Source organism: Pollicipes pollicipes, unplaced genomic scaffold (assembly GCF_011947565.3).
Source record: "Pollicipes pollicipes isolate AB1234 unplaced genomic scaffold, Ppol_2.1 Scaffold_4219;HRSCAF=4965_pilon_pilon_pilon, whole genome shotgun sequence".
NCBI classification, from domain to species: Eukaryota; Metazoa; Arthropoda; class Thecostraca; order Pollicipedomorpha; family Pollicipedidae; genus Pollicipes; species Pollicipes pollicipes.
The window spans coordinates 4,870,907-4,897,180 of NW_023596448.1; the positions used below are offsets into that span (position 1 = coordinate 4,870,907).

General features: G+C 52.4%; 1 protein-coding gene across 1 annotated transcript; it reads left to right on the forward strand.

Annotated features, from left to right (window-relative positions):
• The first annotated feature begins 15,833 nt into the window (after positions 1-15,833).
• Positions 15,834-22,120, forward strand: LOC119096047 (testis-expressed protein 47). Its single transcript, XM_037218909.1, has 7 exons — positions 15,834-15,998; positions 18,204-18,302; positions 18,762-18,881; positions 19,253-19,366; positions 19,995-20,138; positions 21,406-21,565; positions 21,939-22,120. The coding sequence occupies exons 3-7, from the start codon at positions 18,864-18,866 to the stop codon at positions 21,983-21,985; spliced, it is 483 nt and encodes a 160-aa protein (XP_037074804.1). The 5' UTR covers positions 15,834-15,998; positions 18,204-18,302; positions 18,762-18,863; the 3' UTR covers positions 21,986-22,120.
• The last annotated feature ends 4,154 nt before the right edge of the window (positions 22,121-26,274 follow it).

Below are 26,274 nucleotides of genomic sequence, written 5' to 3' on the forward strand. Positions count from 1 at the left end.
AGGGCAGGAGATTCGCACGTGGATTAGTAAAGCACCAAGGATGCAGTACAGAAATTGTGAGTAGCTGACACATTGTGTAGCTGCAAAGGTTGTATAAGTTGCGATGACAGGCTGCAAAGTACTGTGCAAAGACCGGCTGTCAAGCAAAGTAGGTTGCCGTGCATTTTTTTGTGACAACTCGATGAACATTTTTGAGTTGTGCTCTTCCCCATTATGAAATCCTGCATGCTCCATGCTCAGAGACATGCTTGTAAGAACCAGCACGAGTGATTCGCTAGCCGGGCAGGTCTTGCTAAAGAGGAATGCATCGTGATTTGGCTGAAAAGCTACGGATATTATGTCCTCTAAAAAACGACCACTGCATGAGACGCATACAAGTAAACCGTACATTTGGAGCCGTCGCAAAGATCGGTACAGCAAGCCAGTGCTGGCTTACACTTACACTACTCTAAGCAAGGCGGGGGCCGCCCTCCTTAGACACCTGACGCCGCCCCTGCGACGGCTGACCTTCCGCGGGCTAAACGGCCCGGCGGGCGGCCCGCGTGTCTCGCTGGTAGTGAGGAAAATACGCGCTGATGGTAACAGCTACCAGTGCGGTGTGCAAGGAAACGAAAGTTTAGGGTGGGGAAGTTTACGGTGGGGAAGGGCGGTGGTTTACGGTGGGTTACTGCAAGGGAAGTTTACGACAATTGTTTAGGTGCATGCGCGAGTTCAAAAAGATCTAAACTGAAGTAAACTGTACGTGTTCGATAATAATGGGTTAAATAGTTACGATGTAATGACTGGTGCTTTGAACAGATCGTTATGCGCTACGCCATAAAAAAGATTCCTCAGCGGCGCACCACACGGTGGCCGAAGGGAGGAAGCACGGTCGGTGGAGGAAAGGGGAAGGGACGCACAGGAAGCTGTCCCTTTCTTTTCCCCTTCCGCCAGCCTAAAGGCATACCAGATCCAGCAACTCTTAACGCCATGCCGTTGCATGGAGAGAACCGAGGGGGAATCGCGTCCGCCTCCAGGGCTGCTCAGAGGATTTGTCGTCACCGGAGGTTACTTGGCTCCAAACGGGCAAATCCCGGAAGAGGAAGACAGATCTCACCCGCAATTCGATGCCACTTAGGTGATGTCACGTTTGATATGGACTTATGCATTACATGCTGACCTGCCAGCTTGATTCACCGCCTTTTTGCGCAGCCTGCTATCTTGCTTAAGGTCGCAGCGGCTCGTGACATTGAGCCGATCATGATGTAACTTGGCGGAACCGCTACCAATGTAGTCATTAATTAGAAATCTTTCACGTGGTGGTTATTACGAATTCCGTATAAGTCCTAACACAACGTTGCAACATACAAGACAAAGCCTCACGAAGTGAAACAGAAAAACAAAGGCAAACGCAGGTACTACCCAGTTCGCTCTCCATGAACACACACAGCACAACCAAACCACCCGAAAAGCAGCGCAGCAACAGCACGCGCTGCAGTCCTCCGCTGTCGGCTCCGTGGGTAAGGCGTTCCAGGAAAATGCTGCTCTGAAAATGCTGAAAATGCGGCGGCACATGTGCGCGACCAACAAACATGTCCGATGTTGCTGGAGGACACTACAAAAAAGGACTTTCTGTACCTGCACAAGGTCGTGGCAGTGCACCATCTCCTCCATCCTCGCTTAGCCAAGCGTTTGTGATGCTGGCGAAATGCTTTCCCAGCCACGCACCCCAGTCACAAAACTGGCGTTTCCAGTTTTTTGACTGTGTCCAGTGTTTTTTGGACGCGCGGAAGCTGACACTTGGTGACTACTCCCCAGACGGAGAGGCAGCAATGGAGGCGCTGGAAAGCACGGGTCTGGGGTAAGAGCTTGATAACGTCGGGTGTAAAATGATGACGGACCTTGTGGAGGGATGATAGCCTAGAGAGGCATGGAGGGATCAGCATGGACATCTGCGAATCTCACGTCAGATGCTGGTCGAGGAATACGCCAACAATTTTAACGGCCTTACTGGGATGTGTGTGCACGCCTGATAATGCCGTGTGAACTGAATTTGCCTTTTTAAGAGAATGCTTGGTTCCAGTAGGAGCTACGCACGCTTTGCTTGGATTCATCTTGAGACTGGTACCCGGTACCATAATCGGAGAACAAAGATAGACTCAGATAGACCTGTGACCGTCGGCAGGAAGTGATCAGGAAGCCGGGTGTCGTCAGCGTCGGACGAGAGTCGGCCGAGGATGAGGAAACAGGGTAGAGCGTTGGTAAAGAGAAGGACGAGGCATTGGTCGGAACACAGATCACTGGGCTACTCCGTGGGTCAGTGGGAGGGGATCAGAGGAGCCGCCGGTCACCGTCTGTTTAGGGTCGCTGAGACAGCCCCGGAACCATTCCGACCGCACACCTCACCACTCACTCAGGCCACCACAGATGCGCTTCCGCTTGGCACGGGCGAGGAGGCTCCTCAGCCTGTTGTGGCTGAGCTAGCAGTCCTGCCCCGCCTCAGGCGCCCCGCTCCGCTCCCAGGCTCGTCTGGCCCCGCCTCAGGTGACCCGCTCCGCTCCCAGGCTCGTCTGGCCCCGCCTCAGGCGCCCCGTTCCGCTCCCAGGCTCGTCTGGCCCCGCCTCAGGTGACCCGCTCCGCTCCCAGGCTCGTCTGGCCCCGCCTCAGGCGCCCCGTTCCGCTCCCAGGCTCGTCTGGCCCCGCCTCAGGTGACCCGCTCCGCTCCCAGGCTCGTCTGGCCCCGCCTCAGGCGCCCCGTTCCGCTCCCAGGCTCGTCTGGCCCCGCCTCAGGTGACCCGTTCCGCTCCCAGGCTCGTCTGGCCCCGCCTCAGGTGACCCGTTCCGCTCCCAGGCTCGTCTGGCCCCGCCTCAGGTGACCCGTTCCGCTCCCAGGCTCGTCTGGCCCCGCCTCAGGTGCTCCGCTCCGCTCCCAGGCTCGTCTGGCCCCGCCTCAGGTGCTCCGCTCCGCTCCCAGGCTCGTCTGGCCCCGCCTCAGGTGCTCCGCTCCGCTCCCAGGCTCGCCTAGCCCCGCCTCAGGTGCTCCGCTCCGCTCCCAGGCTCGCCTAGCCCCGCCTCAGGTGCTCCGCTCCGCTCCCAGGCTCGTCTGGCCCCTGCCTCAGGTGCTCCGTTCCGCTCCCAGGCTCGTCTGGCCCCCGCCTCAGGTGCTCCGCTCCGCTCCCGGGCTCGTCTGGCCCCGCCTCAGGTGTCCCGCTCCGCTCCCGGGGTCGCCTGGCCAAGTCACGCTCCTCCATAGCTGTGTCCATGTCGGAGTCACCCCTCATCCGCAGGCAGCCCTGGCGGCGCCGCGATGTTGTGACGGCCGGACAGAGCCCGTCAACCGTCACAGTCCAGACGTCCATGAACGCCGCCACCTGCCCGTCCACAGCTGCTGTGCAGTGGAGCGGCTCCCGGCCAGCCGTCAGGAGCCGGAGGCGGAGAGCGTCCCAGTCAACACGCCTACGAGGTCTCGTGGTGACGGGAGCTGGGCGCGGACGGCGCTGGCGGCAGACCAGGGCGCTGAAAATCACGGGATGAGATCGGCGACAGGCTCGGGGAAAACACTGTTGGACGAGTAGCGGTCAGTCAGGTAGGCCAAGATGGGGACGAGCAGCGCAGGAGTGGGGTGGGTATGTGCGGGATTATCCACCAGCTGCGTGAGGCCCGGACTGCTAATGATGCATTTGAAGCCTCGAGTTTCTGGCTTGATGTCGCCAGGCATGTCGGAGCCGAAGTCCCCCAGCACGACCACCAGCCTGCGGGTCGCGACTGCTCCTGTCCCTGAAGCTGCCCCTCGATGAGCTGCCGCGCTTTGACGGCGGGCGATCCAGCAGGCCGGCGGATGGCGCCCACGTTAAGCGTCCTCCGACCGGCATCGGTGGCAGAGATCCACAGGGACTCCACCGCGGGCTGGCACCACCGATGGCCAGCTTCGTCAACCCGAGGTGATCCCGGTCAGCATCGTGACTCCTCCAGCACGTGGGCTTCTTAAGCCTGGCGGGCCAGTGTCCAAATTTGGCGATGGTAAAGGCAGAGAGGACCAGCACGCGGCTCGAGATGTGGGGTCCGGGCCAAGTCTCCGAGACACACCAGATGCAGCAGGCTCCTCCGGGACCGCGTCACCAGCACTCAGCCGTGTCACCACGGTGCCAGCGCCGGTCGGGGGACGAGTCACGAGGGAACCACCCCGAGCGGCGACCGCACTGACAGCACCCGGGATCAGCCCGCGGCGCCAGGGCTGGTCTGGGGACGAGTCACGAGCGACCACCCTGAGCGGCAACCGCACTGACAGCACCCGGGAACAGCACCGACGCCGCCACGGGCCCGGTCGCTAGCCTCCGATCCGCAGATGCCGCTCCGGTGACGACACTCGGGATGTATCTCCAGCCGTTGGTACTCCAGAGACGGCAGGTGTCCGCAATGTCACTATCAGACGCGATCTGCCCAAAGACGGACCCGCCATCTCGACAGATGGCGCCACCAGCTCCGCTCAGCACTCTGGTGATGCCTCGCAGAGCCGTCGTGGAATTGGCTGCTTGCTGGCTTAGACGTGTTTTGGGGTTCGACAATACCGTTGACTACGTATCGGCCGTTGCCGTACGATAACGGGAATCAGTTTTTCGAGTTACGCTCTCGTTTATTCTTTGTAGCTGCTCGATAGAGGACACAAAATTAGTTCGAAGTGTACCAACGCATATATTGAAGAAAAAAATACTTGCGCAGAGCAACACCAAGCGATTTTGTCACGCCTCCAAAAATGAAGAGTTGCTGAAATGCATTTCATTTACTGACCGGGCTTAGACACAAATCACTTAGATCATTGAAGACCAAGTCTAATGATGAAGAATGCTTATATCTTGAAGCTGGCACCGGACAGTGGCACTCTAGATTAGAAAGCCAAACAAACACGGCTGAAGCTGGAGCTAAGAAAACGTGACCACCTCAGTCAGCTGCACTCCGCTGGCTTACCAGCGTGAGGTGCACCTGTTGGTACTACCCTTGCCCAATTTGGATGAGCACCTTTGCTTACCAAATTTTAGGCGACAGAAGGTTATGCTTGTCACGCGTTTCAAAAAGGACTCCGCATTCATTTTTGGTATCTTCTCGTCTTATCCAAGAATAGCTGCCTCATCCCGCGCCCTGATGGTGCATTTCGTCACAGTCACTGCCCGAACCGTCAAAGGCTTGGTCGGGCGACAGCTGCCGGTAGACAAGGTTTCAGAGGTGGGGACATAGGCGTAGGAACGTTTCAAAAAGTGTTGGGGGGGGGGGGGGCAAGCTCAGGGTGTACTCCAGGAACTTTTTCTGGAAAGGGAGCCCGATTGATCGGTAGAGGGGGGGGGGGGGCAAGGATGGAGATTGTTATCGTTCTTTATTCAAATGCCATGTCTGCTAATGCTGGCTAGGCATCTAGAGCTGTTTATCACTGGTGCACAATCTTGCCTATTCGACTCATCTGTCATTTGGCAAATAAGGCTATCCAGCTTCCAAAGATTATTCGTCCATTTTAGCATTGTCTTTCCTGAGGAGACGAAATTCCACGAGCGGGTAGGTATTTTAGGTCATTAAGAAAACATTTGCCTCCACAGTGTAGATGCCAAAATACGGCATGAATATATAGGCTGGTGATAATTTTGAAAGTGGATCGATGGCTCACAGTGCGCCAGGTTTTTCATGCGCCTTCATTTCGCTGGCTGCTTTTAAAAAATAAAACTTGTCGCCGCATTTTGGGCGGAAAAAAACTCGGGAGCTTGAAACTGCTAGAAACAATGTGACCAGATCCATAAAAATGGAGATTCTCTTTTCAGAATCAAGCCACATAATGGGGCCCATCTGTCATATGTTCCTTATCTGGGTCCCACTCCTGTCCGCCGTCGGTGGTCACTGCCCTGGCCTGGATGTCTCCCGCATGACTGACTGCGAGCTGATCGTGTGGCTACTTTGTTGCATACTTTTGGATCAGCGTTACTTCTACATGGTGTATGAAACATGCGTTGGACACCTGCAACAGTATTTTTCCCGAATTATTTTCCCTTATACCACACCATCGCAGAAAAATAGACTCCGGGAAGCTGTCTGCCTTAGGTATGGATTGGCCCAACGGACACTTCATTGCCCATCATGCAACGTACGCAACTTGATCTGCTTTTGTGTGTAGGCAGGGGAGTAGCCAGAGCCTTGCCAAGAGGGAACACAGGGTTGACAAAAAGCCCATGTTATGGTGATCCCCCCCCCCCTAAAAAAATCCGGATATGGCTTGCTTGTTAACAAGTGACACGGTTTCTTTGTTTTGTTGTTATTTTCAACTTGCAACCAGAACAGAAGCCAGGAGCTGCCGTGAGCTCAATTCTGTTTGCATTTTGAGGTCAATAAGCTGCAGAAATGAGGCGTTGAACGACTGCATGGAAGAAATCACTGGCGCTCTTAATTTACAATGGTCAGCTGACTCTTTCTAAACCGATATAATTCAGAAGCTTTGTCAATTTTTTATCTGGGTTCTACAGATATTGAGAACATCGCGAATGTAGATTGTAGATCGATCTGTTTTGATCCAAATTTGGGGACGAAAATTTGGTTGCAAATCGATTGGTCAACAATATGTATTAATATGGCTAAGCCATGTTTGTCAGAAGATGTTCGCCATTCAGTCAGAATCGATTAGTGATACAATTTATGTAACGTGTTTTTTAACATGCTCGCTCACAAACTTAACAACAGAAACCTCGACACCAGGCGTTGTAGTGCCCATAGTCCGCGCAGCGTTAGCCCAGTAGATAATGTTTAGCCGTGTCCCTCCGTGGGACGAAAATGATGACGCTTCTGAAATAATTACCTTTAAACACTTTAATCGACTGGTAGTACAAGTTATGTGACGTAATTTTGAGCAAGCGCACTCGAAAATTTTAGAAACACAAGCCTCGGCCCCGGGCGTTGCAGTCTCCGTAGACCGCGCAGCGTCGGCCTAGCAGCTAATATTAAGTTGCGGCCAACGGGTGGACGAAAATGACGACGCTTCTGAAAAAGTATCCTTGGACGCTTCATGACATTAAATCTTACATTTAGAAGGCAGTCTGAGCGTATATCTCACGTGTGCAATTTTTAGACTGATGAAAGTAACGGATGAAAGGAACCCTTAAAGCACCGCGAAGTGGAGCTGGAATCTGGTGGTTGAACTGGAAGAGTTAAGGTAAAATCTCTATTTTTCGTGTTTTCGCAGCTATTTATCTATCCAGAAGACTGATTAACACGGCGCCCGCCGTCTGGTGGCACTTGCAGCAGGCTGAAGCGGTTCGATTTTACGGAAGCTGTAGCCCATGCCATCCTTATCCTTGCTCTCGGATGTTTTTGGCGGGCATGTTCAAGTCTTTGATGTAATTTGCTTCATTAGAGCATTCTGAAAAAGTAAACGTTCTCAGGAAAACATGGCATGACCTTGCTGATTTTTCAAATTCATGACGACCCACCCTATTCAGCAATAATGAGACCCCACTCTACTCAACAATAATAAGATCCCTTATTTCCTTCCGAGCAAGGGCCCTCTTGAGTAGACCAGGGGTACATTACCGTTTCCGGTCAAGGGCTGAAGGGCCATTCCGTTCCATCGCGAAGCGTCTTCTGGCTATCATTCTGGTGGCACGGGGCGGGATCTCCTGGTCGATCCGGAGGACATTAGGATATATCATATCACATTGTTCCCATCCCTGACACGGGAGGCCTTCCGATCCGCGCAGTTAGCCCCGGATCAGCACAGGGACCCTCATCGACGCAGCAACATCCCTGATAACCGCTGGCAGTCCGAAAGTTTTCACATAGCCTCCGGTTCCATGTTTTTTCTGTGTTCTTCAGAGATATTGAGTTCTCCCTCACTGAAGATTGCAGATGAAATGGGGTTCACAATTTGTATTAACAAGGGTGGCCCATGTTCGTCTTATAATGCTCAAAATCCTGTCATAACTGATTACTGATAAGAAAACTACGTAATATGGTGTTGAACATGCGTGCTCGCAAGTCATAGCAACAACAGCCTGGACACCCGGCGTTGCAGTCTCCAGGCCGTGCGGCTTCGGCCTTGTAGCTGTAACACTAAGTGATGGCCAATGAGCAAACGAAAAAGATGATGCATCTTAAGGGAGATGGCTGGTGAACTAGATAAATCGGCATGCATGTTAAATGCAGTAGTAAAATAATAAATGAAAAAGTAAGCCAAATACAACCTTAATCTGAAAAGTGGGGGCGGGGGTAGGGGCAATTAGCATTGCTGCCCCCCCCCACCTTGAAAAGTGGGGGGGGCCATGACCCCCTGGCCCCCCTGTTTTTACTCCCATGGGTAGGGACAAGGGAGGGGGAGGAGTTCTGGTCTACTGGGATGTTTGCGGTCACTGGGGGAATTTTCCAGCATTTAGCATGTGAGAATAGGTCCTGGCTGAAGGGTAGAAGGCTAAGACAAATGAGAAGCATCCCGCCGCTCAAGTGAAGGTGTTGGTGGCAGACCTATTGCCAAACGTGAGTTCTTTTTGACAGCGCGTAGGAAAGCGCATGAGCGGTGGCAGGAAACGGTCGGAAGATCCGCTTATTGGTGTTGGCTTCTTCATAGAACGAAAGTACGGAGGCGCGCACTTTCCAAAATGTGACTACTTTGTGATGTCCTTGCGTTGCCAGCCCTCGTTGCCGGGTTGGTGTTTGATTCTACATTTTTTGCCGGCATGCTGTTTGCGCACATTCAATCGTTAGGTCGCGAGGCGCATAACTACACAGCACATTTCTTCCCACACGTTGCTGGTATCCCGCACTGACTCACGCCTTTTGCTGCCATGCTTGACGGACGAGAGGCCAGCACGCACCAGGCCAAGTCGATTCCTGACCAGCGCCAGACAAGGCGACTGGAAGCCATTGCTAGCCATCGACTGGACGGCGCGCCAGGGTTACCGGTGTCGTCGGTGGTCAATCACAGCCGCCGGCGGCTGCCTGTGACGGGCACGCCGCCCCGCCGCTACCGCTGCAATGGCACCATCAGTGACCGCTGCCGCTGATGGTGATAATGATGGCGATGAGTGGCCGCTGCCGCTGATGATGATGGTAATGAGCGGCCGCTGTCGCTGCTGCTGATGATGATGGTGATGAGTGGCTGCTGTCGCTGATGATGATGGTGATGAGTAGCCGCTGTCGCTGATGATGATGGTGATGAGTGGCCGCTGTCGCTGATGACGATAGTAATGAGCGGCCGCTGTCGCTGATGATCGCAGGATTGCGAGGCTTGCTTTCCGCCTTGCATTTGGTCAACTGGCCCATTCAAGCACGAGGCCGCGTGAATGCGCACACACACGTCCGGCTCACGTGGATCATCGCTTTATGAGCGACCGCCCGTGTATTCTACAACATTCTTCAGGAATACCAGTGGCGGCAGAGAGAGAGAGAGAGAGAGAGAGAGAGAGAGAGAGAGAGAGAGAGAGAGAGAGAAGAGAGAGAGATTTATATATAAATATATATATATATATATATATATATATAATATTATATATATATGTATAATATATATGTACAATTTTACTTTTTCATTCGTCTAAAAATACGGAAAATGTATTACGGTGGCACAGGCCTATGAGCGTAAGCGTGCGCATGCACCCATTAGCCCACTCATTTTTAGGATACACGACATTTTTTAATGCTGTTATTTTGATGCACGTGTTTCGGAACATCAGGCAAAGCAACTCATTGGCTGCTAAACCATCGAAACCAAGCATGGACTTGACTGCTAGCTTGGGTATTTACGTATTTATGCTTATGTATTATGCTTATGTATTTATTATGTAGCTTATGCATTTATTATGTAGCTTATGTATTTATTATGTAGCTTATGTATTTATTTTGTAGCTTATGTATTTATTATGTAGCTTATGTATTTATTATGCAGCTTATGTATTTATTATATAGCTTATGTATTTATTATGTAGCTTATGTATTTATTATGTAGCTTATGTATTAAGCTTATGCTAGCTGGCTGGGAGATGATAATCAGCTGATGGCTGATGGCTTATGCAGAATTCTTCCCTTGCTATTGGGGAGTGCAACTTCTCAAAGCATTCAAAATATGTTAGGAACATGATGCACTGGCACAATAAGTGTCATACACCCAACAGGCAATGGGAATGACACATACAACGTCGGCGGCATGTCAAATTATGTTCGGCAATGGCGCGTAAAAACTCATTGGCGCATATTCGACTGCTGCTCTAATGCAAAAGCATCAAGGTCAATAGGGACGGAGCCTGAGCGATCATGGTGCCGCAGGAGGCCAACAAAGTGGCTCTCGTCAACAAGTCCAGGGCCCGCAGAACAAGCAAAAATAACGCAAGACCAACGTGATTGGCCCCTAAGCGATCAGTAGTGCCCCGGCAGGCCGGTCCCCCGAGTAAAGGGGAATTATCCAAGACCGTGAATTAATGCCCCTGTGTGATCAAGAGTGCATGGGCAGGCTAGCAACACAAGCCTCGATAGGAGTGAAGAGTCCTCCGTGAATGAGACCAAAGGGAGAGAGCCCTCGATCAAAGTAGAGGGCCCCTGAACATCGAATGTTCCCGTGCATTACTTTATAAGAGCCCTTGCAACAACACAAGGCCCTCCAAGCAAGTGGAGAAAGAATCCAAGACTTAGGTGAAGGGCCCCTGAGCCACTGAGTGTACCCTGGCATATGGGACCTCGGAAAAAGTGTATAGAGCCTTTCGGGCGAGTGGGAAGAATCCGTGGAGGAAAACCTGATCGATCAACAGTGCTCAGGCATAGAGGCAGACAACGTCCCAACAGCACGTTGAGCCCTACGAGAAAATGCAAAGAGATCAATGACAACGTGGAAAGCTCCCTAGCGATCACATTGACCCGGCAAGTGGACAGATAGGGTCAGGCAACGAACAGCGTGATGCCTATAGACAGCGTAATGGGCCCCCAAATTTCCCCCAAGCAACACTTCCTCAATCAGCGAAGAATGAACTTCGTTTACTTATGAATTCTCTTACTTTTGTTAACAATGGTTCTCGGTCGTCTGTAGGCCCAAAGGTATCCAATTTTGTTGTGTTTTTTGTTGTAAGAAGACTGCGTCCGTCCGGCCGGTTATAGGTCCCTTCGGTGCCTTTAGGTACCCTCGGCATGGTCCATGGGGGATGGTCTCGTGCCTCCCCTCCCCTCCACCCTCTGCATCCGTCACCGGCCCGAGCAACTGAAAAGATGGGGCCCGCCAAGGACATAAGGCCATCCATTCAAGTAAAACATACTCACGGCGCAATGTGTAGGGCTCTGGACGATGGAGTGCGCCCGAGCAGTTTTACATATAGGGCCCCCCTCAAGAGCGTGGGGCCCTCCACTCAAGCAGAAAGTATTTATGATCCAGTGCAGAGGACTCCCAAATGATCCACTGTGCCCGAGCAAGTTGGCATGTTGTAGAATCGTCCGCTCCCGCAGTCCGACCAAATACTAAGTGATGTGTTAACGTGAGTATTTGCCCAATACCTCGGTAATAACAACAATAGCAATAATATAACGTCCGAGGCGTCCCAACACGTCGCGCCCCCGCCATGCGCCACCACCCCAAGCCAACTCTCTCGCGCAACTGTCACTTGCCTGGCGCGCAGGCGCCCTAAACAACTGCCATACACCACACATATAGGGCCCCCGTCAGGAGCGTGGGGCCTCAATTCAAATAGGAAGTACCCAAGACCCGATGTAGAGAGCCCCCGAATGGTCGGGTGTACCCGAGCAGGTTAACAAATAGGGCCCCCACAAGAGCGTAAGGCTCTCCATTCAAATGGGAAGATACGAAGACCCTATGTGAATGGCCCCAGAATGATGGAATATGCCCGAGTAGCTTATCAGAAGGGGACCGACAAGGGTGTGGAGCCCTCCATTCAAATAAGAAGTGCCCAAAACCCAGTGCGGAGAGCCCCGAAAGATGGAGTATACCCGAGCAGATTATCAGGTGGCCAAGACAAGAATGTAGGGCCCTAAATTCAAACGCCAAGACCCAATAAACAGGCCCCGAACAACCCAGTGTGGACGAAGCGGCGAACAGATCGGGTCCCCGACAAGTGTGTAGCACCCTCCATTCAGATAGGAAGGACCCAAGACAAAATGTGGAATGCCCCCGGATATTCGAATGTGCCCGAGCAGATTAACAGATGAGGCCCCGGCAAGGGCGTAGCGCCTTCCGTTCAAATATGAAATACCCACGACACGATGTGGATGGCCCCGAATGATCGAGTGCGCCAGAGCAGGTTGATAGATAGAGTCCCCGAAAAGGTCCCCCCATTCCAATAAGAAGTACCCAAAATCTAATGAAAAGGGCCCCTAATGATCGGGAGTGCCCGAGCGGGTAAACAGATAATGTTCCCAAAAAGAGCGCAGGGACTTCCATTCAGATAGGAAGCATTCAAGACCCAACGCAGAGGACCCCCGAATGATCCAGTGCGTCAGAGCAGGTTAACATATAGGGCCCCCACCAAGAGCGTAGGGCCCTCCAATGAAGTAGAAAGTACCCAAGAACCAATGTAGGGGGCCCCCGAATGATCGAATGTGCCCGAGCAGGTTAACAGATAGGGCCCCCCCCGCAAGAGCGTAGGGAGCATTCAGATAGAAAGTACATTCAGAAAAGAAGTACCCAAGACCCAGTGTGGAGAGTCCCCGAACGACTGGGTGTGCCCAAGCAGGCCATTAGAAGGGCCCCCGACAACAGTGTAGGACCCTAAGCAAGTGACAGAGAATTGGAAACGCCCTAGACCAATGTAAAATACCTATGATCATATCGCAAGTGCGTCGGTAGGTTAACCGAGATCCACGTAAAGGGCCCCTGAGCAACCGAGAATACCCCGGCAGGTTAAGATATGGGACCCCGGCTATAGCCCACAGAGTCTTTTCGGCGAATGGAAGAGATCCGTGGAAGGGCCCGTGATTGACAAGAGTGCCCCGGCACGTTAACAAGAAGGGCCCAACAACAGCGCAGGGCCCTCCGAGCAAATGCAATGATCCAAATGATCCTGCAAGTGGACATATAGGTCCCCGGAAAGGGCATGGGGCCCCTAGACAGTGTATAGAGGGCTAAGATTTCCTGTTCACGACTTTTCCAGTCAGTGAATAACTTTTTGACTTCTCATAAGCCATTCGCTTTCGCTTATAACTGTTCTTGGTAGCCCGAAAGCCCAGAGATACCCAGTTTGGTTGCGTTTTGTGTCAAAAACTGCGCCTGTTCGGCCAGCCATCGGTCCCCTCGGAGCCAGTGGGCTCCTTTGGGGCCCAATGGGAGGGGGAATGACCCTGTGTCTCCCTTTGGATCCGTCTCTGTGGGAGACAACCTGTACTGCAAATGACGTTTTAAATTGAATTATTTGTCAAAAAAGATCTACAGGCAAAATGGGAAATACACACATTAAAATTGGATTCCACATGAAGAACAGGGAAAATAATACTTTCCGTCACCCAATCTTTATAGAAGCTCCGCCATCACTGGGCATGACGTGGCAGCTGGAAGACGGGAGACGTAGGATAGGTGGTAACAAGACAGAACAAGACAGGTAGGCGCCCGGGTCAGTATGCGAAAGGACAAGTTGAAAGAGGACAGTGGCGAAGATAACGGCACAAGACAGAAGATGACAAGGTAGAACAGCATCCGTCATTGGAATGTCACGAAGCACTGAGCTGCTGAGGCCATATAACCCTGTCATCAGTCATCTGCCCCTCACCCCAGCAGGAAAAGTGGGCACCGTGGGGAATGGAAACCCGTACCTCGTGCAGGACAGCAATGGAGGTTACATGGCAGGACAGGACAGAAACATCTAGATGAAATGTTTCTTATATCCTTACCCCAATTACAAGATGAGCCTCGGCTCACGTACTCCCCATTTTGCCCCCCCCCCCCCTTTCCATCCAGCACTGGCGAGTGTCTTCATCATCGCCCCACATGTAACACCCCTGTGTTCCCCTGGATGTGGAGCACACGACGGCGATCTACGACCGGCGCGGAGGGGGGGGGGGGGGGGGGAGGGGTAGGCGGCGATCAACGATTCCGCGAACCACAAACGGCGGGTCTAGAATGCTACGTTGACGGAACCATACATCATAAGTACTTGCAACAAAAAAAAAACCGCATAGAACTACGCTTCAAACTGCACAAGGGAACGCGCCTGTTCAAGTTTTGTGTCGATGCAGGACATGGTCTACTAAATATGAGTATGCAAAGCTGGACAATGTCGATGCTCAGGATGATTTCACCTTTGTCATGAAATAATGGGGATAAATATCAACCAAACAACAAAAAAGATTAACCATTCGCGATATCACGTTGAGACCAATTCACTGGTGTTTTTTTCGCTAGACTTAATGTTTTCTAGTTTGAAAACGGCAGGGGCATAGGTTTGTCGCACCGATCCCCACTGTTAGTTCGTCTTACGAAAAACGGCGAATCAGGGCGAAGGTTACTAATCACCTGCGTTCCTTCTTTCAAAGCATCGGCCATGTTCATGAGCACTGAGTACAAATGCAACAAACTAACAGCCTCAGATTGCAGGGTGTAGTTCCCGATTCAGTCGTAGTGTCCCGCCCTTCTCTTAGACTCCAGCCTCCCTTACTTTGCGAACAAAAGGGGCAAATTCGCAAAAAATCCGTTTGGTGGCATACCTTGGGGTTGGTCTCGTAGATCATTGTTGCTCAGTTCCCCAAACAATTTATTTCGGAAAACACACCCCTATCACGTTATCTGCATCGAGTGCCATCACGAATGTCGTGACATGTGGCGTTTTCTAGACGAACTCAAACACAAAACCAAATGTTGCACGCGTGAGGTTTACCCCCCCCCCCCGCCGAATTTAGAGAAGATAATGGGCTAAATTCGTGGACAAATCTATTCATTTAATGAAACAACACCCATATAGTTAGAGTGCAGTTTGTTCTAGATAAGTCCTTTAAGAGCTACTTTGTGCGGTTTTGTCTCACTCTCTACATAGGCAGATCATGGGGGGGGGGGGGGGGCACGGAGCCATGGCCCCTCCAAAACCTTTGAGAGTGTGCTTTTGCCCCCCCCCCCAAGCATTCCAGGAACTTCATAAAAGTTTCGTCTACTTACCGTCTGTTTTAACTTAAACTGTTTTAACTGTTTTGTTTTAACTTTCGTTTAAGATTCAAAAGCACTTCGGTGCTTTTTTCGATTTTGAATGGTGTCCCTACTAGGTACTCGCGAGAGGCACCATGCAATGGAACTCTGATCCCACACTAGCCAGCTGGCGACGAACGGTTGCCCCCCCCCCCTAAAAAAAACTCCAGGCTAGATCCGCCCCTGATTCTCCTCACTGTTCCTCACCCCTATTGATCGTGATAGGCACGAAAGCCTTTTATGTCAAACCCCAGGCACTAGGCTTACAGGATCAGTTGGTGGCATTCTGACCACAGCCGCACATTTGAAATTACTTGGAAGTAATTTTAAAAAAGTTTAACTGTGACTGCTACTATGCGGACTACGGCTGACTGTACTACTATAACTGGCTATGCAATTCGCCCACCTCGCTCAGCATAGTTGCCTTATGATCTCCGAGCTGACTTTAAGTACTCTAACGACTACGCTGCCAATGCGCTGTCGCGCTGTTGTTATAAGGCCTTGGCCGCCACCACGTCGCGCGCTTGCAGCGGCTTATAATGTTTGTTTACGCTTGGCATTTCGAGGACCTGACAACCCAGTGAGAAAATGTCTCTAATTTGGTAGCTTTGCAGCAGAATTTCTTTATCATTGCCATTTTCATATCTACCAAAATAAGTACGTCAGCCGGCTGTTGCTATGGAAACGGTGCTATCGCATCCTCTGTTTATAGGGCGAACCAAGCGTGAGTTCTGGAAGTGGGCAGGTGGCCCGATATATGCACGGATTTTCGCTCCAGACTTAACAGCATGTCAACTGAAGAAAGGACACCGACGAAGAGTCTCCAGCGTCTCCGGATGTAAATCAGTCTAACTTATTCGAAGCACGGGACAAGGAACTAAAAGCCAGTGGAAAAGTAAGTTCATAGGTGCATCCCAGTATTCATTAATGTACCTGTGATTGAAAACGAATGCGGTGATGCCTTACGGACGTGAAAGTCCGTAAGGCATATCTGTTTTTCATATATTTTTGGGGAGCTCGGAGACGTGTTTCCCAATTTTTATGACATTCGCCTCGTCATCTATCCATAGTCAAAATAAAACACATTTTGGTAGAGGGACGGGATTACAGCAGAGCCTTTATGATCGTTGTAGGCCAGGCGAAAAAAAAACGGGACATGTTTTTTTTTTATTTCGGACTTGATGAAGGGCCGCGAGAGCATGAGGTCAGATATACTTTAGTCAGCTAGAGTTAAAGTTCTGTTTTTAACTTCTCAGATATTTTCGGCCCCCAAGATATTCGGCTTTCCAGGTTTGTTGGTTTTGGTTTTTCCCTATTCTTCGTGCCATTCCACGCCGTGCTGTATTTTTACCTAGTTTTAAAAAAAGAGCTGTATTCTCTGACCCAGAAAAAGTCATGTTCTCTACATCAGGAGCACACGACCCGACTGCGTTCAAACTTTTAAAACAAAATCAATACTTGCATCTAAGTGGCTCAAGGTACCAGGCTTCAGACAATTCCGAGGTATGAGTGGTTATATTTCAGGTCCAGCAGCACGATTCGTCCCATTCGTCCTGGAACGCCCCACGCTTTACGGGCCCTATAGCTGTTGTCACTTGGCGTGGCGTGGAATAGCGTGTCCTAACCATGGGACACATCCTATAACGATCACATTTCAAAGGAAGCTGGCAATCCCGCCCCACTTTAGTTGTAGAGTTTCAGAGGCATGATTTTGTACACTCGACAGGGGTCAGTTGGTACGCAATAGGACGTATGACCGAGAACATCATGGGGCTGGACCCTACTCATAGTGTTCACCCCTGTCTGTCGCCCAGCGACCAAACTGCGAGTGCACAGATAAACTGTGCCCCTGGCCGCGGGTGGACGGGTGCGTATGCGATCTGCTGAGAGCCTATTGCGGCTAGGGGCTGACTTGTGCCCCCATCGGACCATCTCGCTTGGGAGTGCTGAGCTTGTACCACCTCGGCATCGCTTTCCGCCCCGCGACAGGTGACCTGGCGCGCGGGTGGGTGTGGCCATGTCGAATGCATCGATGCCGCCGCTGGTTAAAGGGAGTGTCCCACCTCAGGGAATATTAAAAAAAAGAACTCAGTGGAAACATTAGGACTAGTTACGTCTTGTAATAGCACTGGGTAGCGCAATCGCAGCACCGTCAAGACTAAGAATATAAATTTTAATAATTATTGTGTCCAAATTACGGAGTCAGCGTCCTGTAACAGCACTACGCTTCTTCCCTGCTCTAATACCACCATCGCCATGACAACCGTCATGGCATCTCCGCTGGTGCGAATAAAAGAACGTTTTAGGTTGACCCAGCGGACGGCAAGGGCCTGTTACTGGGGGCACATCGGTTGAAATTTGAGTCAATGCGCCACATGGATCATATAATGCTCCCATTCCCACAGCCAAAGTGCGCCTCGAAAAGAGCCGCCGTGGTAAACGTCCTGGGGGAGAAACCAAAGTCATTGTATAGCGTTTCATTGAGTTGGCGGAATAATAGCTTCATGTTTGCGTATATTTTTGTCCAAACAGAGTGTTCCAAGTTTTCGAACATTAAAGGAAATGTTTCACGTCTTAATGCAGTTTTGAACTGAAACAGCCACATGAAAGACCTTTCGGTGCTGTTCACGGTCCTGCCCTTCCTAAGGGCTAAGCTCTGGTTTCTGAGCTGCACGCCCGCAAAAAGGGGAGAAGTATACATGGAGAGTATTTTAAAGCCATCTTCGCATACATGACGTCATAAAAACCACATTCAAATTCTTTCATTCCATAAGCCATGCGGCGTTCAAGGCCAAGAAAACAGAATTGTAGAGACGTTCATATCCGGCGTTCGTGAGCGTGATTTCCAGAAATAACTGTCGTGGACTGGTTCTCAATCAATCTTGCGCAAGGTACGATGACGTAATCAAACTATGACGCGTTAATTTGTTTGTTATAGAATTTGTTAAGGTCATAGTGGTCAGTAGGAAATCAAATAAAATTTCTCCCGCAGGGTCGGCTACTTCGAATCGAAATTATTAGATACTGATGAAATCGCACGCGTCCAATGTAACAACAAGTACCAATTACCAAAAAGCTGGGTACTCCCTTTGATTTCCAGCGCACGTGGCTGCACCGCCTGTACGTGGTGGCGTCGCTGGATCTGAGGTACGAGGAACCGGACGACATACAGCGGCGGGCCTCCATTGTCAAGTCACAGGTACGCAGCCGCCGGCGGCCGTGCGCTGAGGCTCAGCTCAGCGGGGGCCAAGTGGACATACCGATCGTCGTCGCTCCAGTGTATCATATTGGGCCCCCCTCCCCCATGCCTCTATGCGCCTGATCCTGTTGTGTCGTGCCGTGATCCTTGTATGTCGGGATCTGGCGCGGCCGGCGGCTCAGATGATGCGTGCCGTGCCGTGCCGTGCCGTACCGCGCCGTGCCGCGGCGCGACGTGCCGTGCCGTGCCGTGCCGTGCCGTGCCGTGCCGTGCCGTGCCGTGCCGTGCCGTGCCGTGCCGTGCCGTGCCGTGGCGTGGCGTGGCGTGGCGTGGCGTGGCGTGGCGTGGCGTGGCGTGGCGTGGCGTGGCGTGGCGTGGCGTGGCGTGGCGTGGTGTGCCGTGGCTGTGGCGTGGCGTGGCGTGGCGCCGCTCCTCTCTGACCATCCCTGGAGCCGACAGCTGGATGACTTCGGCACCGAGTGTGAGCAGCAGATACGGCATATCTACAGCGGCTATCGTGAGGAGACCGCCTCGGGGTTTCTCATCATCTACCCCAAGTTTATGATCCACATCCTGGAGGTACGTCTGGTGACGGCTGACGGCCTTCCGACCCGTTCTCCCGGCTGTGCTCTGTGCTCTGTCGATGCTCGGTGCAGTGCACTGTCGCGGTGTGGCACGGTCCGTCCTCCCGTCCGTGCTCTGTGCTCTGCTGATGCTCGGTGCAGTGCACTGTCGCGGTGTGGCACGGTCCGTCCTCCCGTCCGTGTTCTGTGCTCTGTTGGTGTTCGGTGCAGTGCACTGTTGCGGTGTGGCGCGGTCGTCCTCCCGTCCGTGTTCTGTGCTCTGTTGGTGTTCGGTGCAGTGCACTGTCGCGGTGTGGCACGGTCCGTCCTCCCGTACGTGTTCTCCTCTAGCGTCATAAAAAAAAACAGCGATCATGCCCTGTTTAGAGCTCGGAGGACGCGCTGGTGGCCTACCTGAAGGAGCTGCGCAGCATGACGCAGCAGGGGGAGCCCAAGGTGCTGGAGGCCAGGGTGCTGCTCATGTCACATGACATTCCGGAGGTGAGGCTGCCGCCCAGCGGCATACCAGACATGCGGGCAACATTTCTGGCCGGAAAGTATCAGCTGTCCGACCGTAGTGCAGGGCAAAAGCCGCTGCGATGGGTCGAAGTGTCGCCGTGTTGGAGAACATCTGCTGGATGGATGTGTGAATAGAGTTAGCAGAAGTGTGTTCGGGAAGGTTTGCATGCATAACTATGTGGGAGCACATCGCTACACATGAAACGGAGGCTGTTGCACAGACATTTTGATTCAGTGGTTTCTGTGTCGCGACTACATGGACAGGCAAGTGTTTTCTTTTCGTTTATCTGAGGTGGACACGACTGCTTATACCGGAAATCTGTGATCCCATCTGCGTGCTGTTACGATGCGACCACTGCTTGCCAGAAGTGGTGAGTCGTTGCCGCATGCCATGTGTGTTGCGTTGGATTGCCGGCCGGCTTCCGTGAGTGGCCGCACTCGGCTGCTGGGACTGTATGACGTTGCCTGCCTCTCACGCTGGCAGGAAGGGCAGATAGCGCGCGGGATCTAACCCCGTACCTCTGGTCTCCCAGACTCAGTCCGGTCATCACGTGAGGCCCGTGGGTTGTTGGATTGACCAGGCGATCTGACCCATTCGCTGTCCCAGCAGCGTTTGTTCGAAGCCTGGTCGTTCCGAAGTATCGTCGCCTCTTCCCGGGAGCAGCTGGACTCGAGTCTGAGTCAGAAGAAGGCGGCCACCGGCTGCTTGAGCCAGCTGCTGGGCCTGGCTGTCCACCTCCGCAAAACGCCGAAGGTGAGCCGCAGCGCTCCGGCATGGCCTACCCAGTGCCAGGACTGCTGCAGAAGGCTGCGGAAGGCAGCGGAAGGCTGCGGAACGCTGCGAAAGGCTGCGGAAGGCCGCGGAAGGCTGCGGAACGCCGTGGAACGCCGCGGAACGCCGCGGAAGGCTGCAGAAGGCCGCGGAAGGCTGCAGAAGGCCGCGGAAGGCTGCCATTGCCCTCTCTTTCTTTCTCTCTTGCTCTCTTTCTCTCTTTCTCTCTTTCTCTTTCTCTTTCCCCCTTTCCCTCCTTCCCTCTTTCTCTCTCTTTCTCTCTCTCTCTCTCTCTCTCTCTCTCTTCTCTCTCTCTCCTCTCTCTCTCCTCTCTCTCTCTCTCTCTCTCTCTCTCCTCTCTCTCTCTCTCTCTCTCTCTCTCTCTCTCTCTCTCTCTCTCTCTCTCTCGCGCACGCCCGCGTGCCGCGGAAGGTCAAATGCGAGCAGACAATAGCCGTGGGGAAGATCGTTAGTCAAAGTAAGCTGCCATTACGGAGGCAGGCTCCCCCGCTTCGCCGGCATTCGGGTTACATCCCTGTTATGCGTCTAACTTGCTGTGTGCTGTCTGTAGCCGGGCAATGCTGGAAAGCGGGACCATGCTGTCTGAAGCGTGCGGTGCTCAGTCCTGACACCCGGCTGCGGGGAGTGGGATTGGGAGTGCGCTGGGGGATTCAACTCGGCCTGCTGCCAGCTTCCTTGAGGGATATCCGATGTGTGTGTGTGTGTGTGGTGTGTGTGTGTGTGTGTGTGTGTGTGTGTGTGTGGTGTGTGTGTGTGTGTGTGTGTGTGTGTGTGTGTGTGTGTGTGTGTGTGTGTGTGTGTGTGTGTGTGTGTGTGTGTGTGTGTGTGTGTGTGTGTGTGTGTGTGTGTGCGTGCGTGCGTGCGTGCGTGCGTGCGTGCGTGTGCATGCGGGCGGGTGTGCCTTCTCGCCAAATGCGGACAGGGCGATTTTTGTCCGTGTGCGAGTGCCCACCCGCCCGCACTGTGCTCTATAGCGCCATGGCTCGGAGCAGCCGCTGTAACATGACCGTGACCTTCGAGGCCGGGTATATAGACCCGGGCCAATGTTCCCAGATTGACTGCTGACGTGCGTGCATGCGCACGCCCACACAACGCGTGCGCATGCGCGTGGCGTGTGAGTGTCGGCGTAGGGATGCACGTTCAGTGCGCGGCCAGCTGGGGGTTATTTACGTTGAGGAGGGGTCGATGAACGCCCAGTCTTTGTCATTATATGAGATACGCGATGCAGGCGAACTTGAAGAACGCCATGGACCTGCTGTCGGAGCGGGTGCCCGAGCTGCTGCCCAGTGAGGACCTGCTCACCCTCCTCCTGCAGCATGAGACCTACCTCAGCGTGGAGGACTTTCTCAGCCTGTACTACTCGGAGCTCTCCTTTGTCGAGGATAGCGGTCAGTGGGCTCAGGGAGCGGGTGCAGGCACAGCGTCATTGCGAACAAGCCATCACCATTTCGTATTGTGTGTGTGGTTTTCACCCTGTGCCTACTGTTTTGGGCGTTGCCAACAGCAATGCGAGTGACATGTCAGACCGCGATACCGGCTCGCGATGCCTTCGTGCTCGAGCTTTATACCGCACACTCTGAAATGTCAGAGTGCGTCGGGCGCCATAGCTGACGAAAACAGTGAATGGATACAACCCAGGCTGGCCCAGACTATTATTTATGGCGTTCTTTTACGGACAAGCCCTGCACGAGCGTGCGGCTGCTCGTGCAGGGCTTGTCCGTAAAAGTAAAAGTATTAGCTGCTGACGGTCGTCGTTTTCAGAGCTGGTATGGCCGCTGCCGTCGCACGTGTTCCCATACAATAACTAGTCGGGGCGGCCGAGCCCACAAGCAGGGCGTTTGCACGGCTTTGCGGCACCCCGCGGAGGACAACAGAGCGCTGCCGTGGATACCGCTCGTGGAAGAGTGCAGCGGAGGACAACAGAGCGCTGATGTGGATACCGCTCGTGGAAGACAGCAGCGTGGACCACTGGAATGGCACGCCGCTGGCACGCCAACTTCCCGAGCGGAAGCGGCTCGTTTGGCAGCTGCTGGAGTGAGTGTCTTCTAGGTTAGTGCTGTAGTCTGGTGAGGTGGAGGTAGCTGTGTCTATGATCATTTGAAACCGCCAGAACGATGATGGCCGTATCTCAATCGCAGAAGAGAGAGTCATTGGGCGAGCCCATTCAGTACTGGTGCTGCTCATGCTCCGGCTACTTTGTGTGGAGTGGTAGAAGTTCAATCGTGGGATTTTCTTCTAACTAGAAATATATCTGTTAAGCTTCTCATGTCATTATTTTGCCCCTCCTCGTTTATCCATAGACCAACTGCGCCGCAAAAGAAACGCGATATGCGTATTTAAAAAACCCGTGCGATGCGACTGGAATCGAATGAAAGAAACGAGAACGCGCCATTGGTCTTCAGCTAACGAGTAAGTGAAATGAGTGGTGGCGCCAGCCGAAGGGATAGGTAGCCCAAAGGTTAATTGGAACTACCGGGTTAAGTTCCTGGGGCTATTGGTACTGAAATTAGCAAGACGTTTTATCCCGAAATGCAGCTTCGAACCCAAGTAAATCCCGAATGGTCAATAAATGTGTACGTAAATTCATTAGTCACATTACGAGTCCATTACCAGTGAGTTGAATTCGGTGACCCGATAACTTCACGATTCATGAATGGCGATCCAACGAGGCTTTTCCAAATCTGCTGCAGGCTGAAAAAAACATTCTGGGATAAAAGCTGTTTTTGGACTTGCTCATTTCAGTTGTGTCTCTTTCAGCGAGCTAAGTTACCGCCGTGCTACGCCGATGTGTTTGCTATGTGTATGTCGATGGCTACATGTCGTTTCCCTCGCGGGTCGATGCGCTTACACCAAATCTGTGTTTACTACAGCCAGAAGGCAGATCTCCAACATAAATCAAACATGTGGTTCGACGCAGGAACACTGGCAGAGCATTAAGTCATCCAAACATCAGTGACGTAATTGGAGGCGGAAATGCGCAAAGCTCGGCACAGCACGCACATTTGTTCATTCCAGGCTTGACAAAAACGTCATTCGGATACGTACGTGGAATGGACGTCATAAATGTCGGCTGCTATGATCACAACGGTGCCAAAACGCATTTGCCAAACTAAATTGCGTTGTTGACAGGAAGAAGATTTGTGCCTTTGGTTGAAGAAAGCGCTCCACATTTGTATAAGGTTTTGAACTGCACTAGTCATCTCGAAGATCATTTGGTGCGGTTCACAGTCCTTTCCTTCCTAAGACTTATAACCCTCATTTCTGAGGTACACGCCCGCGAAGATGCGCACACTGTTTCGTGCAGACTAGTTTAAGGCTTTTCAGTCTGTTGACGCCATAGAAAAGTAATTCAAACCATGCCACCTCCAAAACGTCACTCAAACGATGACGGTACGGCGTCCAAGACCGAGGAAAATATCACCATCGGGTCGTTCATATCTGGCGTTCCTGAACACGATTTCCACAGACAACGGACGTCAATTCGCCCGCGATCAATGCTGTGCACACTGCACAAGATTCAAAATCGAGTCGCGTTTTGTGGTACATAATACACGACGTTGGACATGGTTACTGCTTGTTACGGAAATAGGACCTTTAATGAAAAAACTTAGGAACAACGCCACAACCGAGCATGTGAATACAACCGAATGCCTAATATCATGAATAAGTATGCAAGAGCAACACGAGAAAAGGCGAGAGCACGAGCACATAACGATATTTGGTTCAGCAAACGCCGCTGGCACGGCCACGGCGTCATGGCTGCCTGCCGCGAGACTGAAGTACTAAAAGGACTGCTGGGGTGACAATTTCACACGGTTAGTTTGGCAACATCTGGACGTCAAACAAACGTTCCATGACGCAACCAATCAATGATGTATTGTGGAGCATATCTACTAAATTTTGTTGTCGGGAGCAGACTTTTCCACTTAAAAACATGCTGATAGCAATAAGTGAGCGTATTTCATCATACCTCGTGTTTGATTAAATATCTTATTTTTTATCCGCAATATCAGCATTTTTTAAAGTCTGAGTCGATAACAGCCTATACTGGAGTCTACAATATTTCTGAACGGTATATGCCTGTGAAACCTTTCGTGTTCGGCTGGCTAGAAAACGGAGATACAGAGATATGTAACATACGCGCTTCGTCAACACGATAGCATGACATCCGCACAGAAGATTTGAGCGTGCCCTCAGTCTCACCACACAGTTCTCCCCCTCGCATGCCAAAGGAAGGGAGACACATCATCTCGTGGCAGTGTATTAGCGGAAGAATGTGCATGACGTAACCGTGCCATCCCACACATGCATGTGGACTATGTTGTGTTGGAGAAAGAGAGTTTAATGGCAGGTTTCTTCTCATCAACGCCCACAAATGAAAATCTGTCACGTACTCGTAAGCAGTTACAGTTGGCCTGAACGGTTGCTGGTCGCCGAGTGCCTCAGGCAAGAAACTAAGCCGTGATCAATGACCAGCAAGCTGGAGGAACGCAAAAACTTCTAAGACGAACTTGTGAAGATTTTCCTTCAACAGCCAAAGGTCAGCCTTGGGGTTGCCAACCTTGCCAGCAGAATACCTGATGTAGAAATGGACATGAATGAAGGACAGTGCGGTCGAAATCCAGCGGAGGGAAGCCAACATCCGGGGAGGAGGTCCGAGTCAAATGTATCAGAGGAACGTCACAGGCAGCTATGGTATCCCGAACACGCATCTAGACCGAAACTGCCGCCGGCACGAGCCCCTGGACTTGGTGGCTGCGGCGGGCGGCACGGACACGCCGAGGGGGCCTGTGCCGGGTGCCGTGTGACGTCATCACCACAGCGTGCCGACGGCGGGCCGGTGGGCTTGCAGCGCCTGACCGGCTCGTGCAGACCGGGTCCAGCTCACTGGGCCAGCAGAGCGCGAGCACAGCCTGCCGCTGAATGGCGAGGGGAGCCCGAGAGGACCGACGTCTGGTAATCACCAACTCACTGGGCCAGCAGAGCGCGAGCACAGCCTGCCGCTGACGGGCGAGGGGAGCCCGAGAGGACCGACGTCTGGTAATCACCAACTCACTGGGCCAGCAGAGCGCGAGCACAGCCTGCCGCTGACGGGCGAGGGGAGCGCGAGAGGACCGACGCCTGGTAATCACCAGCTCACTGGGCCAGCAGAGCGCGAGCACAGGCCGTCACTGACGGGCGAGGGGAGCCCGAGAGGACCGACGCCTGGTAGTCACCAGCTCACTGGGCCAGCAAAGCGCGAGCACAGCCTGCCGCTGACGGGCGGGGGGGGGGGGAGCCCGAGAGGACCGACGCCTGGTAATCACCAGCTCACTGGGCCAGCAGAGCGCGAGCACAGCCCGCCGCTGACGGGCGAGGGGAGCCAGAGAGGACCGACGCCTGGTAGTCACCAGCGAGCCGCCAATGTAACATGTCTCACATACCGCCAGTGTTTAAAGAACGTGTTTGTGCGGTGTTCATAAAGTAGGGTGAAACTGGCATAGACGTTGTAATTGCGGATTTTTACTTCGAAGCTTCATTTTATCCGGAGAGAAAATGAGCTTTTAGAAGAAATGCTACACATTTGCAGATATGGAGGCAAACATCAGATATCATGGAATAAGCTAACTTATAAGTATTGGCATACTTTAAAGAAAGTGTCTCATCTTTTGGGGCACATTTAAAAATCATACTTAAGTGAAATCTCAGGACCAGATAGTCTTATCATAGCATTGGGTAGTGCCATTGCAGCACCGTCAATACATAAGGGTATCAATAGGTCATCATAACACAGGCCTTTTCATTATTGTCGAGCTTAACATACGCTGTGAACGCTTTGTAACAGCACTACGCTTCACCCCGCTGTCGCGACTACCGTCGTCATGACAATTGCCGTGGTGCGATTGGTTCTGCCGTGGTTCTGGTGCGAACAAAAGGGCGTTTGTGTACGTCTCAGCGGGCCGCACGGGTCTGCTACCGAGAAGCGCTTTGGTTAAACTTTGAACCAGTGCGCCACTACACACCATATGATATTCCCATTCCCAAAGCCGAAGCCCGCCTCGAGAAGATCCAGTGTGGTAAACGCCATAGGGGAGCATTCAAAGGCAAAGTGAACGTT

What these genes read in the sequence shown, in the direction of transcription:
- LOC119096047 (XM_037218909.1), top strand. An exon ending in TGTCACATGACATTCCGGAG is followed by an intron (nt 19,367 to 19,994) that starts GTGAGGCTGCCG and finishes CTGTCCCAGCAG; the next exon opens with CGTTTGTTCGAAGCCTGGTC. An exon ending in CTCCTTTGTCGAGGATAGCG is followed by an intron (nt 21,566 to 21,938) that starts GTCAGTGGGCTC and finishes CGTCGTTTTCAG; the next exon opens with AGCTGGTATGGCCGCTGCCG.